Source organism: Caretta caretta, chromosome 27, assembly GCF_965140235.1.
Source record: "Caretta caretta isolate rCarCar2 chromosome 27, rCarCar1.hap1, whole genome shotgun sequence".
Lineage (NCBI taxonomy): Eukaryota > Metazoa > Chordata > Testudines > Cheloniidae > Caretta > Caretta caretta.
The window spans coordinates 3,482,083-3,502,700 of record NC_134232.1 but is presented as its reverse complement, the minus strand read 5'-3'; the positions used below and the strand labels follow the sequence as shown (position 1 = coordinate 3,502,700).

Genomic DNA, 20,618 nt, shown 5'->3' with positions numbered 1-20,618 from the left:
AGGGTTTAACCTGCTACCCCAGAACCTCCTAGCTACTGTCAGAATAGGATCTGAACGCAGAAGGAGGGCCTCAGTCCTGGGAGCTGATTGGCAGAACACTGGGGGCCCTGATTGGTCCACAGCCCCTATTTAAGCTGAGCATAGGAACAGGAAGTTGTTCATGCAACTGGATCTGGAACACATCCTGTTCTGACTTTGCACTGCCTCTTCCTGTTGATTGACTCTGGTTATTGATCTGTGATTCCGCTCTTAAGTTTGTCTCCTGCCTCTCACCTGGCCTTTTCCCCAACTCCTGCTTTGACCAACAGGTCAGACTGTCTATGTCCCAGTTGTGACATCAATCTATGTAGCTTAAAGGTTAAAAGGTGACTTGATCACAGTCTATAAGTATCTACATGGGGAACAAATATTTAATAATGGGCTTTTCAATCTAGCAGAGTAGGACATAATATGATTGAATGGCTGGATGTTGAAGCTAGACAAATTCAAACTGGAAATAATGCATACATTTTTGACAGTGAGGATAGTTTAACCATTGGAACAATTTCCAAGGGCATGATGGATTCTCTATCACGGACAATTTTTAAATCAAGAGTGGATGTTTTTCTAATAAATCTGCTCTAGGAAATATTGTGGGGAAGTTTTCTGGCCTGTGTGATACAGGAGGTCAGACTAGACGATCGCAACGGTCTCTTCTGGGCCTGGAATCTCTGAAAGTACTTCACTTAGGAAGGAAAAATCAAATGCACAGGTACAAAATAGGGAATAATTGGCTAGCTTTTCAGCAGCTGAAAGAGTCAGCATTGTGATGCAGTTGCATAAAAGGCTAATTTCTGATTCGTATTAACAGGAGCTTTGAATGTAAGACATGAGAGATAATTGTCCCACTCTACTTGGCCCTGGGGAGGCCTCAGCTGGAGTACTAAGTCCAGTTCTGGGTGCCACACTTTGGGGAAGATGTGGATAAATTGGAGAGAATTCAGAGGAGAGCAACAAAAATGATTAGGGCTTAGAAAACCTGACGTCTGAGGAAAGGTTAAAAAACTCGGCATGTTTAGAAAAGGAGACTGACATGGGTGGCGGGTGAAGCTTCCCCTTGGGGAAGCTAGCCCCCTGCCCTGTCTCTTCTGGCAGAGGCCCCACCCCTGTTCGCTGCTTTCAGCCCCCCACCCCTCCACCTGGCTCTGGCTGGGGGGGCGGGGGACAGAGAGCTTGGCCCCTCCCCCAAGACTGGAGGCCGCAGCGGCAGAGCCCGGAGCTCCTCCCCCATTCTGCCCCCTTCACCTGCAGCCCTGCCCAGGGCCCCACCCCTTTCCGCCCCTTCCCCCGCACATGGCCTCACCCCATTCCATCCCTTCCCCTATGGCCCCATCCCCATTCCTCCCCCACTACCTCTTGCCCACAAGATGCAACCCCCTGCTTGATTCTTTCCCCCCCCCGCCTCCCCCCACTGCAGCCCCAAGACCAGAAAAGCTCTGTGCCCCTCCCGCAGCCCGGGGGCTGTGGGGGGTGGGAGCGAGAGCTCCTCCAGCCCCAGGGCCATGGTGGGGGGACATTTTATCCCAGGCCTCCAATTGGCTCAGCACGCAACAAAAGAACTGGTGGCAACACTTTTTAACAGAAAAATTTCCCTGTATCATGCATCCATCAGCATCCTTAAAAATAAACGTGGATTGTGGTGACACGGACTCCCACTGGTGGTTCACTGCTCTGTCAGCAACTTGTCAGGCCTGACACACTAACTGCACCGAGCACACTGCTGTCAAATGACAGCTGGCGACACACGGGTCATTTGTATCATTGTGTGATGTCATAGAATCATAGAATATAAGGGTTGGAAGGGACCCCAGAAGGTCATCTAGTCCAACCCCCTGCTCAAAGCAGGACCAATTCCCAGTTAAATCAATGTGTGCGTAGACGGTGCATGAAGAGTTACGTGTGTGTGCAGGAAATATGTTCTAAAACATTTTGATGGCAGAAGCAATAAACAAATTTGCCCTAGACAGAGGAATGTTGATTTGCTTGTTTGCCTAAGTCTCACATGGAAACCAAGCAGGCTGATACCAGAGACAATGGGCAGGTCATTTGCTTCTGAGGTAAACAACAGAAATTAGCAGGAGGATGAGGAAACAGTCTGGCATTAGCACACCAGAGTCTGAACCCCAGGGGGCCAGCCTGACTCTTGAGCCAAAGACAACGAACTTTGGGAAATACAAGGAAAAGCAAAAGGGCATCGTGTTATCACAAAGAGGCCAGTGCTCTTTGTATGGTGGATACCCTGCCATGTGGGTGGGTGTGACAAACTAGGGTACAATCCAGACCAGTGCAGGGCTGTGTCACCCCTGCCCCGTAACCTGGGGGGCCTTGCTGCTGTAGTGTCCAACCTAGTCTGCCCACAAACAGCCTGCGGGTCATTCCCAGATGTGTTTGTGTAACTGCACACTGTTTGTTGCACTTGGACTAAACTCCGTCTTTTACCAGCCTTGGTTATACCGCAGGGAGACCCCCAACACACTAACAGTCCAAATTTCCCCCCATGAAATGTAGTCTTGTGCTGCCCAGCCCTCTCCTGGACAGTCCAAATATATTAAGTCTGTTAGTCCTTTAAGGGAATAAATACACAACAGTTTATTACCTTAAATAGTTACCCACACACTTTTTAAAAACACACTGGATTAGATAAAACAAGTTTATTAACTACAAACAAACAGATTAAATGAATACAAGTAATGAGGCATAAAATACATATGTGGTTACAAGAAAAATAAAGATAAAATGTTGTCTTGTGCCTAGCTTACCAAACTACCTGTATATTAGATTCAAGCAGAGTTTCTTACCACATTTTTAGCAGCATTACTGACCAAACTCTTCAGGTCAGGACCTCTCCTGTAAAGCCCAAAGGCGGTTTCCTTTGTCTTCTAAGGTGCAGAGAATGAGGTGGGCAAGGAGAGAGAGCAGAGTGTCTTGGGGGTGTCATCCTCTCTTTTTTATAGTTTTTTTAGTCTCTTTTTGTAAAGCATTTCCATCTAAGAACAAGTAGACAGGCAGTCTGCTGGAGAAAGGAGACTCTAGGCTGTTTCTTTGCTAAAATGCGGACTTCTTTGTTCCTGCCAAAGATTGGTCACTTGGTAGGTGATTGTCCGTCAGCTTTGTTGACGCCTCGCTTGCCCTTTATCTTTGAGAAACTGATTTAACCACTCCCCAAACTCACCTGGGAAATGCACGTCAGTCACGATTTTTATGTTCATAACTTTACATATAATGGTACTATATGCACTCTACCATGATATTACTAGGCAACAAATTATGAATGTTCACCTTGTACAAAGATTATTACAATAGCGTGCAGGGGTGTATTCCACCACAGTGGGTAATGCTAAAAGGTTTCTTTAGTTAGAAACTTATTTTAGTCAAGGATTTTAGCTTGTTAAATTTTAGTCACTTAGAAGCATGTTATGCTTGTTTGATTTGTAACCATTTCTGTCTCTATTGTTCTTAATATCCCTTAAATTTCTGTCCTTGGTTAATAATCTTATTTTTGTATCGTAAGCATGACAGTGCTATTATAGGATGATCTGAGGAATGGAAAATCTGTCTTATGAAAGGAGACTCAAGGAGCTTGGCTTGTTTAGCCTAACCAAAAGAAGGTTGGGGGGAGATATGATTGCTCTCTATAAATATATCAGAGGAATAAATACCGGAGAGGGAGAGGAATTATTTAAGCTCAGTACCAATGTGGACACAAGAACAAATGGATATAAACTGATCATCGGGAAGTTTAGACTTGAAATTAGATGAAGGTTTCTAACCATCAGAGGAGTGAAGTTTTGGAATAGCCTTCCAAGGGAAACAGTGGGGGCAAAAGACATATCTGGCTTTAAGATTAAACTCGATGAGTTTATGGAAGAGATGGTATGATGGGATAATATGATTTTGGCAATTAATTGATCTTTAAATATTCATGGTAAATAGGCCCAATGGCCTGTGATGGGATGTTAGATTGGGTGGGATCAGAGTTACTATAGAGAATTCTTTCCTGGGTATCTGGCTGGTGAATCTTGCCCATATGCTCAGGGTTCAGCTGATGCCATATTTGGGATCGGGAAGGAATTTTCCTCCAGGCAGATTGGAAGAGGCCCTGGAGGTTTTTCGCCTTCCTCTGTAGCATGGGTCACGGGTCACTTGCTGGAGGATTCTCTGCTCCTTGAAGTCTTTAAACCATGATTTGAGGACTTCAATAGCTCAGACATAGGTGAGAGGTTTACCGCAGGAGTGGGTGGGTGAGATTCTGTGGCCTGCAGGAGGTCAGACTAGATGATCATAATGGTCCCTTCTGACCTTAATATCTATGAATCTATGAATTCCTGGTTAAATAACGCAAAATGGTAGTACATCTCTCTAGAGACAGCGAACTTGGTAATTGCGACAGTGACCAGGGTTAGAGGCTACAGGGAGATGCTTCTGGAGAGTTTGGGGACTGAAGTACAATAGGGTTAACCTGCCAGGCAAAATTAGGACTGGTGGCATCCTGTGGAATCTATGGGGCTGGCTAACAAACTGGAGTGGCAAGGAGTTGTCACTTTGGTTAGCACCAGCAGATGCAGAGGGGTGACTTACAGTTCTGGACACCCTGAGAAAGCATCACATCTCATGACAGATGTCATGCCTTTGCTTTGCGAACAAGAGAAGTGGGGAACTCAATGACCCCTACAGACTAACTGGGTAAAAGATTACACTACTTGTCTCCTTAAGCACTTTTCCACTTAACAGAAAATTTGCTTTAGAGCATCGACATAAATTCCATTTGAAGTAAAACACTGGGTCTGTACTCTCATACACACTCTCTCGTATTCCCCCACTCCAACCTTTGAAGTGAGGTTTTTCTTCAAAACTCATTAGTCCAAAGGATGTATCTTACATCAAATATACTTTAAAAGATTAGTCACCCTTTCCTATACTAAAAGGGAACTAATGTAAAATTGCAGTGTTCCAGTATAATTTGGGTTATCACAAAATCAGTGTCTTACTCTTTAACCAATAATTAACTTCATGTTTAATTTCATTTTCATTGGTAACAATAACATATTCAAAGATTACAAAATCTTATATGTGTTAGTTTTCTCTTAATTTCCAGTTCTACCAAGTGAATCCCAGGTAAAATTGCATTCTGTGTCAACATAGGTGTCTTCCACTTCTTTGAATTCATTTATCTCTTGGTCTTCTGCTATCAGTGTTGGTAAAAGGGGCCTCACACTATGTGGGAAGGTCTGCATCATGAGAACAAGCACCTCTACTCTATTTTCACACTTTCTAATCTTTCAAATTAGCAGGACATGAAGGAGAAGTGATGCACAAAACACCCGGGCAAAACTAAGAGACAAAAGCAGAGAATCAACATTTATGTATCTGGCTGTCTGCACTTGGGAATCTGACATATCTATTCCCTCATTGGTTATCATCACTTACACAGCATGAAAGTCCTTGTTGTCCACCGAGGGAGCCAGACTGGGATCCATGAGGAAGGAATGTCCTTTGAAGGCTTCTTTCTTTGCCTCTTGAAACTTTGGCTCCAAATGGTAACGGACAATTGTTCCCAGTTTAACTATGGCATCCTCAGGGACCTTACTCAATGCCATTAACCTAGGGAAAGGTATTCTAAACATAGTTTTACCTGGGCTATAGACCACCGTAGAGTCCTTCCCTGGGATGAAAACCAACCAGTGGTACCTGCTATTACTGAGTGCTTGCCAAATCCTTGGCCTTGATCAGGGTAAATTTACACTTCTCTGGAGCAGAATCCTTTACCAAACCACCCAAAATCTCAGTAGTGTTACTGAGGAAAGACTTCTCCAAACATATCCAATTTGTTTCTTTAATCTGATGGCACAGGTCTAAATTATGGACTGCATCAGAATCCCTGCAAGCCACCAGAAGTGGGGTATCTGTTCAAAAATCACTATTTCGCAACTACCTCACATTCAACACTGAGTTCATTTTATACACATTTGCAACCTGTACAAAGGGTAAGTTCAGCAAAAATGCCACTTCCATTTTCTCCACATCCACACAGATGGGGACAGTGTTTCCCAAAACATAGGCAACATACCTGATTAGGAAGGAAACATCTTCAAAAGTAATGTGAAGGGCCTGGGCCACAACAACTTTGGGAACCAAATATACGGTTATTTTTCCTAGTTCCAAGTCACTTACTCTGCAATTCTCTTCCCAGACCATTGGAAATGATACCGCCTTAACCAGCGGAACATGGGTGCGCTCGTAGTCAGTTACTTCAGTTAGCTGCACAGATTGGGATGTGCTGTTATTTACCATCTCAGAGTAGAGATTTTAAAACACTACTGTTTCCATGGTAGCATGACCAATAGGTTGAAGCGTGACCTCTCCTGATGACTGAACTGCATGTGAACATCCCCCATGGGCCACATCATCATGGAAGGGCAAGGAAAAAACAAAAAGAAAGAAATGACTATTTTAGCCAATGGTCATTTGTCTCAAAGTCCCCACTAAATCCGAGCTATGTTCCGTTTAACAAAACTGCCATCCAGTTATGTGATTAAATGGTCTTCAGGAAAGAGAGAGAAACTGACAATACCAAGGGGTATAAGACACTTTTAGTTTCATATAAACTAAAATTCCAGAGCAGGCTATACCTGATGACTCAAATCAGGACAACAGATTATCCCATTTTGTTGTCCTCTGATCCACCCAAATGTGCTTCACTCAGCACCATCTCATTATTTTTGAATCATGATATTTTCAGAAGTTTTAGCATCATTGTAATGGAGAAAAATAGCCAAACTTCCCATCAGCAACAATCCCAGTTTAGCAGAAAAAAGCACAGAAGCAGCTTTGCCAGTTGAGGGAAACACAGATTAAAGCACAGAACAATTACTTGGTGTTTGGGATTCATTCAAATTCCTGCTTCAGGTCTGCGAGGAGCGGCAGAATGCAGGCAGGATAAACTCTATGGATATGTCTACACTGCTAAAAGAAGTGGCAGCGAATCTCAGATCCTGGGTCTCTCGACTCCGGTTCATGCTACAGCGCTAAAAGCCCTGTCCCCAGGCTGCAGAGCCCAAGCTCCAGCCTCAGCTGTTTCCTTGGCTATTTTTAGATCTGTAGCTTAGGCCCAGGCATGTAGATCCAGGCAGGCTCTAAGACTTGCTACTGCAGGAGTTTTTGGAGTGTAGACATAACCAATCTGTCTCCAAGGGGGAACTCAATGCCTCTGACAATCACTCTGCTGACCGTGGGGGGACCGTGATGCCCAGGGTTTGGAAAAGTGATGGAGGTTAAGTCAGATCAAGGAGGAACATGCTAGATAATGCTTGCCACTGTGGGCTATGGCTGCACTGCAAGAATAGTTATGTTTTACATCAGGATAGTTAACCTGAGCTAATTATCTCCATGGAAAATCCTAGTGGAGACACGGCCTAGGTAGATTATATCTCAGTGTAGCTAGTCGAGGTCACCCTTATCTCCCCACCCGGGGCTGATGGACATTCCTGGCAGGTGAGGCATACCATTCCCTCCACTTCCAGGACAAAAGAGCTGATAGAAGGGGCCCTGCGATTCACCCCAAAGGGTGAGGTGCAAAAGGCAAAAGTGGGGCAGCTGAGAGACTGCGGTAACACAACTGGTGCAAACAGCCTTAAAGGTCTCTATGTGGGAATTAGCAAGAGTATCTTTGGCCAGCCCTAGTCAGTGGGTCTACTGTCCTTTGTGGATCCTCTGATGTCTAATAAGGTTTGAGCGGTCATTGAAGCTTTTCCCACACTTGGAGCATTTAAAGGGTCTGTCTCCCGTGTGGATTGTCTCATGTCTAATAAGGTCTGAGCTCCGAGTAAAGCTTTTCCCGCACTCACAGCATTCATAGGGTCGCTCTCCTGTATGGATTCTCCAATGTGTAATAAGGCTGGAACTCACACTGAAGCTTTTCCCGCACTCTGAGCACCTATAAGGTCTCTCCCCCATGTGGGTTCTCTGATGCGTAATAAGGTTTGAGCGGTCGTTGAAACTTTTCCCGCACTTGGAGCATTTAAAGGGTCTGTCTCCCGTGTGGATTGTCTCATGTCTAATAAGGTCTGAGCTCCGAGTGAAGCTTTTCCCGCACTCCGAGCACCTGTAGGGTCTCTCCCCCACGTGGGTTCTCTGATGCTGAGTAAGGTTTGAGCTGTCAGTGAAGCTTTTCCCACAGTCATGGCATTTAAAGGGTCTATTTCCCGTGTGGATTCTCCAATGTTTAATAAGGTTTGAACGCTGATTGAAGCTTTTCCCACACTCTGAGCATTTATATGGTCTGTTCCCTGTGTGGATTCTCCAGTGTGTAATAAGGTTTGAGCGACTACTGAAGGTTTTCCCACACTCAGTGCAGGTGTTTTTTCTCTCTCCTGTGGGGATTCTCTGCTGGGCTGTGGTTTCCTGGAGGTCCTTGCCACTTCCCTGACAATCCCCCGGCTGTTTTCCCGGCTGCCTCTCTGGCCAGTGCTGACTCTCATGACCTTTTCTCCGCTCACAACTCCAGTGAACATTCCCTTCAAATCTTTCTGAAAACATCCCGGGTGGTTCCTCTTGCTCGTGATCTTTCTGCTGAGGATTCTCTTGCTTGTTCTTACTTACTGTCCCTTCACCTGCTGGGATAGAGAGAGAGAATCCAGGCATGAGTTATTCCAGGTGCTAGGCAGAAAGGAAACCTCAGATAGGGGATGGGAAAAGGGGGAAACAAACTACAGTAATTGCTGGAGAGATGCAAATAAACAACCCAGGAGCTGAACCCCTCCCATCTTTCCCCAGAGAAGAGAGAGGAGACCCATCCCATGCAAACACTCAGGAGGAAGGGAGACTCAGGAGGGAACTACTGCCCTGTGTCAGTGAGGATGGGTGGGAAGCTGTGACCTCCTTCATGAGGATGCATCACATGCTGTGGACAACCCTGATTAGAGTTCACAAGGGCTTTGTAGGGAATCCCACTCTTTTCTTCAGACACCAAGAAGTTTTGAGTTAGTTTAACTGATTCCTACCCCTGCAGGCACCTCCCTGGATCTCTCTTTCCTCTGAGTCCTGGAGACCCTGGACCCATGGCTCTTCCCCTTGTTCCAGCTGGGAGACATCATCAGGTTTGGAAACTGGAATCCCTGCTCAGGGGAAAAGAAAACAAGGGAGAGCAGGTGAATTTGTGGGACATTTGTCACAAACAATGTGTTGTGCGTTTAATCCGAGCTCATTTTAAAGCAGCGAAATCCAGGTGCCCCAAGCTGCAGGACACTGCTAATGGGGGAATTTAACCACCTGCATCTCTGCTGGGAACACACCCAGCCAGACACTTGTCATCAAGGGGATCCTAAAACACACAGAAGGCAACTGTATGTCGCAGAAAGAGAAGACTGCAGACAGAGGAGTGGCCCTGGCTGCGCTTCGCACCAACAGAGGTGCCCAGTGACAACGAGAGGCCTCAGGAGATGGGGACCATTGGGCTGGCTGGGTCTGCACGCGTGAGGAATGTCGTCAACATCAAATGCAGCAGCTCAGGGTTATCAGACTTCAAGAAATTGAATGTTGGGGAATTACGGACTCTACTGAGTTACGTGTAATGGGAGAGAGTATGAAAATCCCCCAGGGTGGGGAGAGGGCCGGGGAATTAGACACTAATTTGGGAGAAACAAACTGTAATTCTTCCGGAAAAGGAGAATGCGAGAAATAAAACTCAGGCCACATGACCTAAGGAGAGACCAGCTCAAAGATCCAAGGAGCCTGCAGGGAAGAGAGATTGTGGCTGCTGCAGATGGGGAGTGGGAAGCGAGATCCTCTGAGTCCCCAGAAGTCTCGCTACCATCTTGTGACATCACCAAGAAAGTGCCCCTTTATGCCGGAGAAGGGGTTGTCCCATGGCAGGGAGGAAATGCAGGAATGGTGTCCAGGGTTTCAGTGGGTAGGGACGAGGGGTGCAGGGGGAGGACAAGAGTTATGACAATATAAAAAATACGTAAAAGAAAGTGAAAGTGGACTAAAGAAAATGGAGGGTAGGCTCCAAAGCAACGGGGCTTGGGCAGGGATTCTGTGTTCATGGGTTGGGACTCCCCCAGCCCCAGATTCCCCCAACCTGCCCTCCCTCCCTGGTGGCCATTAGTCTTATTCCTCCACACTCCCGGCCCCGCCCCCAGCCCTCCTCACATTCTGGGACCACAGCACCTGCTCCTTCTGTTCTCCTCCCCTGGCCCCAACCCCCTTCGCTTCCAGGTCCTCCACCGCTTTCCACCCCACCCTCCCACTATTCCAGGCTTCCCCACTCCCACTTCCCAGGAGCTCATGCCCCACAAAAATTCCCTTCCCTCCCACCAGCACCACCACTGCCTGCAGTACATGCCCTCCCTTTGCTCACAGCACCACCAGCCTGCCAGCTTCTCAGAGCTCCTGTCCTGAATGCCTCCCATTGTCCAGCCCTCCTCGGACCTCCAGAGCACCTGCTCTACAGTAACCCCGTCCCCACAGTCCTCCCAGCTCCCAGGAGCTCTTTGCCCCAAACCTTGCCCTCCCCAGCCTACCAGTGCCCGGCCCCTTCCAGAACATCGAGTTCAGCCAAGTCCAACTCATGAAAACTAGCAAATAGAGTTATGATACCTGCCCACACAGCCGAACTCTGCACTCTTTGATTGACGGCCCCATGCACCCATCATGCATTCTGCCTTGGCCCTGTATGGACCAGGAGCTCCCTACACTTAGCCTGCCCCGCAGGAGAGCACCATACCTACTCAGTGATACAACTCCTTCAGCCCCTTTAGAGCCCTGGTGTGCACAATTACCATTGACTTCCCCTTCATTAAACCCACACCACACACATCTCTCCCCTAACTGCTGACACACCCCATGGCAAGATGGCCCCTGTGCCCTGCTAGTGACAATGCAGTGCTAAAATCAGGCATGCTAGATCTCTCAAGGTCCACACAGACCTCTTTCCTCATATCCCACAGGTTAGGGAGAGGGGCTCATCCCCCTTCCCCCCCACCCCCAGAGAGCCACAGCTCCCCAGATCACCTCATAACACAATGACTGTGCTGCCGAGCTCCTCCAACACACACCTCCACCACTCAGTACTGCCACACTGGATGGAACTGTGAGACACTTGATACTGTTATTACCAATATTTTAAAGTTGCAATGAATCGTGCCAGATATGCTGTGTAAGGTGTCAGGGATTTGCAAAGTACAATAATCTTGTTTATATGTCTGTATCACCTTTGTATTGTGTTCTAGATCTGTATGGTACATCTGTATTTCAAAATTTGTGTTGTGTTTCTGGGTGACACCCCCAGGCAGAATGGCATCAGAACTAAGCCTGCTTGATGGGCTATCAAGGGACATCAGCTGTACAATGAACCCATTAAAAAGGCCAGGGACTACACCTTATGAGTCAGCAAGACATGTAGGGGCAGGCCTATGGCCAGAGAACTCTAAGGCTTTTCCATGCCATATATTGTGAAGTCTGTATTTGGAACAAAGGAAGTACCAGCCACATGGCAAAAGGAATATAAAGGGTGGGGCTACATCTTCACCATTTTGTCTTCATTCCTGCTTCTTACCTCTGGAGTAACTATTCTACAAATGAAGCTCTGAACAAAGGACTGAATGACCCATCCAAGCTGAGGATCTGTTCCAGAGGGACTTTCAAGCCGGAAAACTTACCAATACTGCTCAGAACCTCATATATGGACTTTGAAGTCTCCTATGTATCTGACTGCTTTATCATTTAACAGCTCTCTTCTTGTTTTACAATAAACCTTTAGTTTTAGACACTAAAGGATTGGCTGGCGGCATAGTATTTTGGGTAAGATCCAAACTAATATTGACATGGCAACGTGGCTGGCTCTTTGGGGGTCAGAAGAACATTTTGCATAGTGAGCGGAGCCAGAGGACTGGAATGCAGTAAAGGGGGCTGAGCGATTTCTTTTTTAGCTTCTTGATAACCAGCGTGGGGAACCAGGAGCAGTTTGCGACTGGTTGGTGAATCTAACTTCAGTGAGAACCACCAGTTTTGGGGGAATCTGCTCTTCTTTTTGCAGCCTGCCCTGACTTTGACATTTTTAGTGAGGGCTGCCCCAGGCACACCGGGTCACAAGAACAGCTACTCCTAATGCAATGAATGCAGCTGGAGTACAGGCCAACAATAACAAAGGACCTGCCAGCTCCAGGGGGGAAGAGATGGGTTGTGTGGACATTCACCTTAACTCTCCATTTCCTGGGCTGCAGAACTTTTCAGTTTTGCTGAACTCAGCATTCTGGAAGGGCAGGTGCTGTCACCAGGCCTCTGCATTAATGATGTTTTTTTCCATTTAGTTTCTCCTTCAGCGTCTCTCTCCTATCACCCTTTCTATCTCCTTCGCCCTCTCCCCTCCCTCTGGCTGGGAAACTGGGCCACCCTCTATTCCTGGGTTCCTTCACTCTCCTGCAAATGCTAACAGCAGCGAATGCCATTTTGGCTCCAAACTTTCTGCCTTGTCCCCATCTCTCCTAACCATTGTGCTGGTTTCAGGATCTCTGGCTGTGATAGGGACACAGCAGTGAAAGGGTTACTGTGCACAGCTGCAACCTGCCTGAATTCAGTCGGGTTTCAGAAGTAAGGAAAAGATTATGAACAGTGGGTTTTATTGGAATCAGTAGTTCCCAGGGTCAGTCCACATGTGCTATAGTAGCTAGCTGCTCACCCAGACTTGGTCCATATACAATGTAGCGCTCTCTTCCTATTCATAGCCAATAGGGATACAAAACCTGGTCCAGTGTTTCTCATCTGATGGGGCATGGCCCCCAGGTGGCTCAGGAAAGACAGTCATGAGGGCCAGGAAATAAAGAAAATCTCATTGCCCCTGCGCACTCTTATCCCTCAAGGTCAGGGATTCTCTCTCAGCCTCTTGAAACACACACCATGAAGGCTGAACACCCTTCCATAGGTCTGTTCTTACTTTTAGAGTAAATGCAAGAAAGTTGCAAAAATTCCTTACCTCGGATAAAGAATCGCCAATGTGAAGTGTGAGAAACACTGATCTCCACTAGCGAAGCCCCCTCCTCTTTCAGGATGAGCCCCTATACAACTCAGTGCTCTCTTCCCTTCCACAGCCAGTCTGTACACAGTATAGCAGCCCCATGTCTCATTCAGGATCAGTCTAGACAAGGGATAGCTTGGTTCCAGTCCCTCACTCCTGAGACTCTGCGGCCGCCCTGTGGCCTTTTTCAGTCGCTCATTAAAACTGCAAACTGCCCCGCGTATGGATGTTTCAGCCTCGTCTCCCCATTTCACACCACTCAGGTTCTTGTTCCTTTCCTCAAAGGGAACTGCGCCTGTCAGCTCAGGATTCACTTTGACCCTCACCAGACATCACCGCAGGAGTGAACTGGGCAGTCACTGTTCCACCGCTTTCAGGTTTATCTCGGGCTGGAGGCAGCAATCCCCTGCCGCTAACACGGTTCTTGGTCTGAAACCTCCCCATCAGAGACAGAAACGTACCTGTGTTGCTCTCCAGCTCCAGTCGCAGAGTCTCTGGGGAAGGAGAGGATGGGAGAGGTGAGAATCCAGGCCCTCGCGTTCATGGGCATATTCCTATTGGTTACTAACGTGCCTGCTTTTCATTATGAGATGGTGACCCAGAGCGAGGCTGATAACTCAGGCAGAGCCAGCCCCACAGGGCTACTCGCATGGGGAAGGGCAACTCCCTGAGCTGGGGCTGTGAGACGGAGCCCAGGGTCAGCGACATCACTATAGCCCCGACTCCTCCCCACGGCGAGGATCCCTCTAACTAGAAGGGAAGCTGCTGCAAACTCCAATTCACCTTTGAATCCCAGCAGCACCTCCTGCACGATGGCACTTTTCAGAGAGAAATCGCTGAGTCTCTTCTCCAGCTCCGCAAACCCCGGCTCTGGCTTCTGAAACGGCCCATCCTCCCTGCTGAGGAAAGCAGGAAGGGTGAGACATGGGTCCGATGCCCAATCCCAGAAGCCCCCAAACTCCGGGAAACCTGCACCTGAGTTTTATCATCTGTGATGTCACCCGCCCACAGCTCTGTGCTCTCCATGGGCCCAGAGACATGGGATGTGGGAAGCCACTGAGGCACAGAATGGAGACAGGTTCTGGTGCCCTCTCTGGAACACGCTGGGGTGCTGAGCCACCTCCACCCTAGGTTATTCCAGTAACAAGGGGCACCAGCATTGGGATATGTGGAAAGGGAGGAGAGGAGAGACGAAAGAGTGGGCGTGTCCCATGTGCTCACAGCGGCCACAGAGCCCAGGTCTTCCCCAGGCATTTAACTTGGACTATTTAATGCCAAAAGCCCTGAGAACTTCAGCCAAAGCAGTGACCCCAGGGGTGTCAGCCCATTGGTGGAGAGCACTGTATCCCACTTTTTATCATTGTCCTTCAGCTAGGTCATAAACTGGGGACACTCAGGCACAAAGATCAAGGGGGGAATCTGCCCCTTATGTAGAAAGCTTTTAATTACTGTTCTTTATAAAGTACTTCATTGTCACAACTTTTTTCACTCAATGGGAAAACCGCCACTTCTGCTATTGCTACCCTTTGTTTCCCTGCCTTCCCAATTCTCCTCCCTCTCTCATCCTTGTCTGTGTGTCTCTCCTCTGTTCTTTCCTCCTTAGAGAAACTCCCTATTCCTACCTCTCAAGGGCTTCACTCCCATCCCCTCGGCTCAAGAGATCAGCAGTGCAATGTTTAACGTTGACCTTCAAGTGACATCATTACAGCTGACATGCCAATGAGATTCACATGGGCCAGGGGAGTTCACCCATCTCTGAGCCAGGGTTTCAGGCTGTTTCACAGACTCAGGCCTGGTCTGCACTCGAATATTAGGTGGTATTAACTACATTGCTCAGGGGTGCGAAAAATCCACACCTCTGAGCAGTGCAGATAAGCCAACTTGAGTGCCCCGGTAGACAATGCTAAGTCTAACGAGGAAGTCTCCCATCAACCTACCTACTGCCTGTCGGGGGGGGTGGATTACCTACGCCAATGGGACAACCCCTCCCGTCGCCATAGGGAGCGTCTACACTGAAACACTGCAGCAGCGCAGCTCCACCGTTTCAAGTGTAGACGAGCCCTCAGGAAGGCGGCATCACCTCCCTTTGCATTTCGGAAGGTTTCTTTGCAACCATGAAGGCTAGAATCCGATTTTAAAAAGACAAAAGCTGAGATTCTGCACACTGTGAACACGTGACGTAGTCACATAAATACACGAGCTAGGCTGGGTCTGGCCCACAGGCCCTATGTTTGCCAGCCCTCATTAGCTGTCAGATAGTAAGAGGCTCTTCTCCGTCCTGAGGCAGCCACTAAGGAAAGTCGTGATCTCAGACATTCAGCCAGTGTGTCACAGCGGGGGAAGCGCCGTCGGCAGTGGAATTCCAATTCTAAACCATCACTTTCCAATCGAATGCGGGAAATGGAGCCCAGGACGTACCTGCTCTCAGTGCATCCCGCACCCTGCAGAGGGGGAGAAAGAAGAGGCTGTCAATGGGCCTGTCCCAGACTGGGGTGGCCTCCTGCTCTGCAGGGGAGTCACCACTGGAGCCCCGGGTATTTGGGGAATTTCAGACACTTGGGTTCACGTTCAGAGAACAGCTGGGACATCTCCCTCCCCCACAGCTGGGACATCTGCCCCCAGCAATCCCAGGAGTCCCTGCTAGGAGGTCACCATTGGGGAAAGTCTCTCCCCAGGCACTTTACAGGAAGAGAATATCCCCCCTAGTGCTGAGAGCTCCCCCAAGTCCCCTCACACCACTGAACCCACTAACCTGGGACGACATGGGACCTTGGGCCTGGTGGGGAGAGGGTGGGCTGGGAAGTTCACCCTCAAAGTGCAAATGCAGACAGACAGGGCAGGAGAGGCAGTCTTGGGGTTACAGGACCCAGGACTCCCAGGTCCCATCCCTGACTCTGCCCCAGACTCAGTGTGTGACTGTGGGCAGAACTGTGTTCCATCCTGTGCCTCACTTTCCCCTTTGTACAATAGGGATAATGTTCCTGACCCCACCTTGTGAGGTGCATTGGGGTCTAGGGCTGAGAAGCAGCGTATTACCACTGCCATAAGCCAGTCTGACCTGTGGGGATTGGCTGCTTGGCTGCTGCTGCCCCTTCCCTCCGAGCAGGGAAATCTCCCCAGACAGTCTGGAGACACCTTCATCCCTTCTCTTGACAATGGCTCTGGCTAGCTCTTCCAGCTGGGACAGCAGGAGCTGCTCCTGCTCTTCCAGAAACCCTCGCAGCTCCTTCCACTCCGCAACGATCTTCTGCCGCTCGACTTCAGTCTGTTTCTGCAACCCAGGGAGAGGGCAGCTCGGTAAGAGGGGAGAATCAGAACTGTGCCTCCCAGCAGATGGGGGAGTTATTTACCAGAACACACGGTTGATGCGGCAGGTGACGCGAGTTCAGTTAGGCCAGGAAGGGTGGAGGAAGGAGGGCGGGGTGAGCTGTCCATGGCTAACAGGAGGGGCTTTTCTCCCAAAACCTCATCAAATTGCACTCAACCACACTCTTCTTCATCTGCCCACCCACATTTCCCTTCCCCCGTGTCCCCTAAGCTCTAGAAAGGAACCCTGGTCATTATAATATCTGAGCAGCCCTTGGGCAGGGTCTCTCCAGGCCACAGACTGACACTCTTCTGCACAGCAGCCTCTTGGACCCTAAACACATCATGTTGCTCCCACATCTGACCCTGCCCTCTCCCTGGGATCCAGTGGGAATGTTCTCCTGCCTGAGGCTGGCTGGATGGGCCCTGTGTTTGCTGTGTCATAGAATCATAGAAGATTAGGGTTCAAAGAGACCTCACAAGGTCATCTAGTCAAACCCCCTGCTCAAAGCAGGACCATTCCCAACTAAATCATTCCAGCCAGGGCTCTGTCAAGCCGGGTCTTAAAAACCTCTAAGGATGGAGATTCCACCACCTCCCTAGGTAACGCATTCCAGTGCTTCATCATCCCCTAGTGAAATAGTTTTTCCTAATATCCAATCTAGCCCTCTCCCACTGCAACTTGAGACAATTCTGTCATCTGCCACCACTGAGAACAGCCGAGCTCCATCCTCTTTGGAACCCCCCTTCAGATAGTTGAAGGCTGCTATCAAATCCCCCCTCACTCTTCTCTTCTGCAGACTAAATAACCCCAGTTCCCTCAGCCTCTCCTTATAAGTCATGTGCCCCAACTCCCTAATAATTTCCATTGCCCTCCGGTGGACTCTCTCCAATTTGTCCACATCCTTTTGGTAGTGGGGGGCCCAAATCTGAACACAAAACTCCAGATGTGGCCTCGCTGAATAGAGGGGAATAATCACTTCCCTCCATCTGCTGGCAGTGCTCCTACTAATGCAGCCCAATGTGCCGTTGGCTGTCTTGGCAACACGGGCACACTGCTGACTCAGAGCCAGCTTCTCGTCCACTGTTATCCGCAGGTCCTTTTCTGCCACTTAGCCAGTCGGTCCCCAGCCTGTAGCGGTGCATGGGATTCTTCCATCCTAAGTGCAGGCCTCTGTACTTGTCCTTGTTGAACCTCATCAGCTGTCACTCAGGGCACTCTGGTCCCAGGCAAACCTGAGGGGAAAGGGGCTCTGGGCACCTACCAGCAGCTCCACGCTTTGCCGCTCCTCCTCGGCTTTTTGTAGACAGGCCAGATGCTCTCCCAGTGCCTCCTGCAAGAAGTGGGGAGGGAGATGTTACAAACTGCCCCAAAGGGCCTCACAGCTCCCAGATTTCAGGGCCCAAACCTGCCCTGTACGTGCCTGTGCAGAGCCCCTGGGACTCCGACTTTCTTGCCAGATACAGTTCAGCCTCAGCGAGGAAGATCTCACGGGGCCAGAGAGAGCAGGACCAGGTTTTCCAAGGAAGACACAGGACACCCTGGTGAAGTGCCAGGTGCAGCCCAAACCTCAGTCCCAAACATTCCCCAGCTCCACCCACATCCCAAACAACTAACTTCAGACGTTCCCCCAACTTCCCCAGCTCCATCTCCAACATACCCAAAGTGCCGGATCTGAACATGGACCCCCTCAAACCAAATATCCCGCAAACCACCACCCCCAACACCCAGCTCTGACCCCGGCACACACACTGGTACACCCCCAGGCCCAGCTTTAAACCTGCCCCCCATCTACAGCCCCCTCACACCAACACATCCCAAAGTCTGGCTCTGACTCCCCCACGGACACACCCCAGAGCCCAGCTCCAAGCAGCCCCCCGATCCCATCAGAAGGGCCACACTGGCTCAGACCAGTGGCCCCCCAGCCCGGTCTCGTGTCTTGGACAGTGGCAAGTGTCAGATGCGTCCAGCCCCGACTGCGGGCAGAGTTTGGGGACACCCGCAGTTGGGGGCGGGAGGGAAGGAGAGTGTGTCCCGGACTATCCTGGCTAAGAGCCATTCACCAGCCGGGTCCGCGCCCCCTGCTCCCGGTGTGGACGCTCCCTGGTCTCTGTCCCGGCATCGGGGCTTGTCTGGCTCGTTCCCCGTCCCGTCCCCTGGCCCCGGACACCCCGTTACTTCCCCGGCTGCGGGGAGCGCGGGGAGATCTGCCCCCAGAGCCCCCCAGCAACCCCGGATCTGCCCCGGCGATCCCGGATCTGCCCCCAGAGCCCCCCAGAAACCCCGGATCTGCCCCCGGAGCCTCCCCGGCAACCCCGGATCTGCCCCCAGAGCCCCCCCAAGAGACCCCGGATCTGCCCCCAGAGCCCCCCCCAAGAGGCCCCCCAGTGACCCCGGGTCTGCCCCCAGAGACCCCGGATCTGGCCCCGGCCCACCTCGCTGCCCCGCGACTGGCGGGGCCGGAGCAGGCGCCGCGCTGGGCCCCCGGCCCCGGCCATGGCTCCCCGGCGGAACAAAGGGCTGCGGGGGGGGCGGGAGCGGCGGCTCCGCCCCGGATTGGCCCGGCGGCGGGTGGGGCCCGCGCAGGGGGGTTCGTGACGCTCGGTGACTCCAGCTCCCGAGAGAGGAACCCGGAGCCCGGCTCGGCGGGGCGGGGGACCTCGGGGGTCTCGCCCCGCAGCGGGGCCGGTTCCAGCGGGGGAAAGTCCCTGCGAGGCAGCCCGGCCGGGGGCCAGGGCCAGGCTAGGTCGGGGAGAGCGGCTGGTGCTGGGAGAACAGAGCGGAGACCGGGCAGCGGTTCCAAGCTGGCTTGGCGGCGGCTGCTGCTTCTCTGTGTCTGTCTCTGGCCATCAATGCCCGCGAAAGGATAAACTACAGTGAAGCTGCTGCCCTCAGCTCCGGCCGGATTGTAGGCGAGAAACAGAAGAATGTTTCTTTCCGAGCAAAGCAGAGAGTCCTAGATCCTAGGGCCAGAAAGGGCCACTGTGATCATCTGCCCTCCTGCAGAGCACAGGCTGGAGAAATTCCCCAAAATAATTCCTAGAGATCTGTTAGAAAAACAGCCAATACTGATTTTAAAATGGCCAGCAAGAGAAAATTCACCACCATCCTTGGTAAATTGTTCCAATGGTTAATCTCCCTAATTGTTAGCAATGTGCCCCTTATTCCGGTCTGGATTTGTCTAGCTTCAACTTCCAGCCATTGGATCTCTGCTACATCAAGGAGCCCATTATTCAGTATTTGTTCCCCATATAGATACTTATAAACTGTGATCAAATCACCCCTTGACCTTACCTTTGTTCACCTGAGTAGATTGAGCTCTCTGTGTCTATCACTACAAGGCAGGTTTTCTAATCCTTTATTCATTCTCGTGGTTCTTCTCTGAGCCCTCTCCAATTTATCAACATCCTTCTTGAATTGTGGGCAGCAGAACTGGACACAGGATTCCAGCAGTGATTGCACCATTGCCAAATACAGAGATTAAATAACCTCTCTGCTCCCACTCAAGATTCCCCTGTTTATGTTGCCCAGGATCACATTAGCTCTTTTGGCCACAGCATCATGTTGGAAGCCCATGTTCAGCGGATTGTCTACCATGACCCCCAAATCTTTTTCAGAGTCGTTGCTTCCCGGGATAGAAATAACCATAACCTCCCCATTATTTACCACTCCTCCAATTTTTTTGTCATCTGCAAACTTTACTAGTGAAAGTTTTATGTTTTCTTCCAGGTCATTGATAAAATGTTAAATAGCATAGGCCTAAGGCCAAGAACCAATCCCTGCAGGACCCCACAGAAACTGGCCAATGATTCTTTGTTTACAGTTACATTGTGAGACCTCTCAGCCAATTTTCAATCCGTTCAATGTGTGCCTTGTTAATTTTATATTATTCTAGTTTTTTAATGAAAATGTTGAGCGGCACCAAGTCAAACACTTTTCAGAAGTCTAAGTGTATTCCATCAAGGCTATTACCTTTATCAACCAAACTTGTAATCTCATAAAAAAAGATACCAAGTTATTCTGACAGGATCTATTTCCATAAATCCATATTGCTTTGCATTAGTTACATTTCCCTCCTTTAATTCGTTATTAATTCAGTCCAAGATCAGCCACTCCATTTTCTTGCCCAGGATCGACGTTAAATTGACAAGCCTGTAATTACCTGGGTCATCTCGTTTATTTTTTAAAAATTGGCACAATGTTAGCTTTCTTCTAGTCTTCCGGGACTTACCCCGTGCTGGAAGACTTATTGAAAATCCA

The 20,618-nt window shown here is 49.6% G+C and overlaps 1 protein-coding gene across 5 annotated transcripts; it reads right to left on the bottom strand.

Moving 5' to 3' along the window:
• Positions 1 to 2,675: 2,675 nt before the first annotated feature.
• Positions 2,676 to 18,910, bottom strand: LOC125626612 (uncharacterized). Of its 5 annotated transcripts, none has more exons than XM_048829805.2 (8): positions 18,794 to 18,910; positions 17,623 to 17,691; positions 16,110 to 16,322; positions 15,470 to 15,492; positions 13,835 to 13,950; positions 13,513 to 13,545; positions 9,039 to 9,152; positions 2,676 to 8,651 (listed from the first exon to the last, which is right to left on the bottom strand). In XM_048829805.2, exons 1-8 carry the CDS (start codon positions 18,854 to 18,856, stop codon positions 7,729 to 7,731), a joined length of 1,554 nt encoding a protein of 517 aa, XP_048685762.2. In that variant the 5' UTR covers positions 18,857 to 18,910; the 3' UTR covers positions 2,676 to 7,728. The 5 variants fall into 5 exon arrangements, with proteins under 5 accessions (XP_048685762.2, XP_074979814.1, XP_074979813.1 ...); XM_075123713.1 differs by having other exon boundaries at positions 2,676 to 8,648; XM_075123712.1 differs by having other exon boundaries at positions 13,835 to 13,947.
• Positions 18,911 to 20,618: the final 1,708 nt, after the last annotated feature.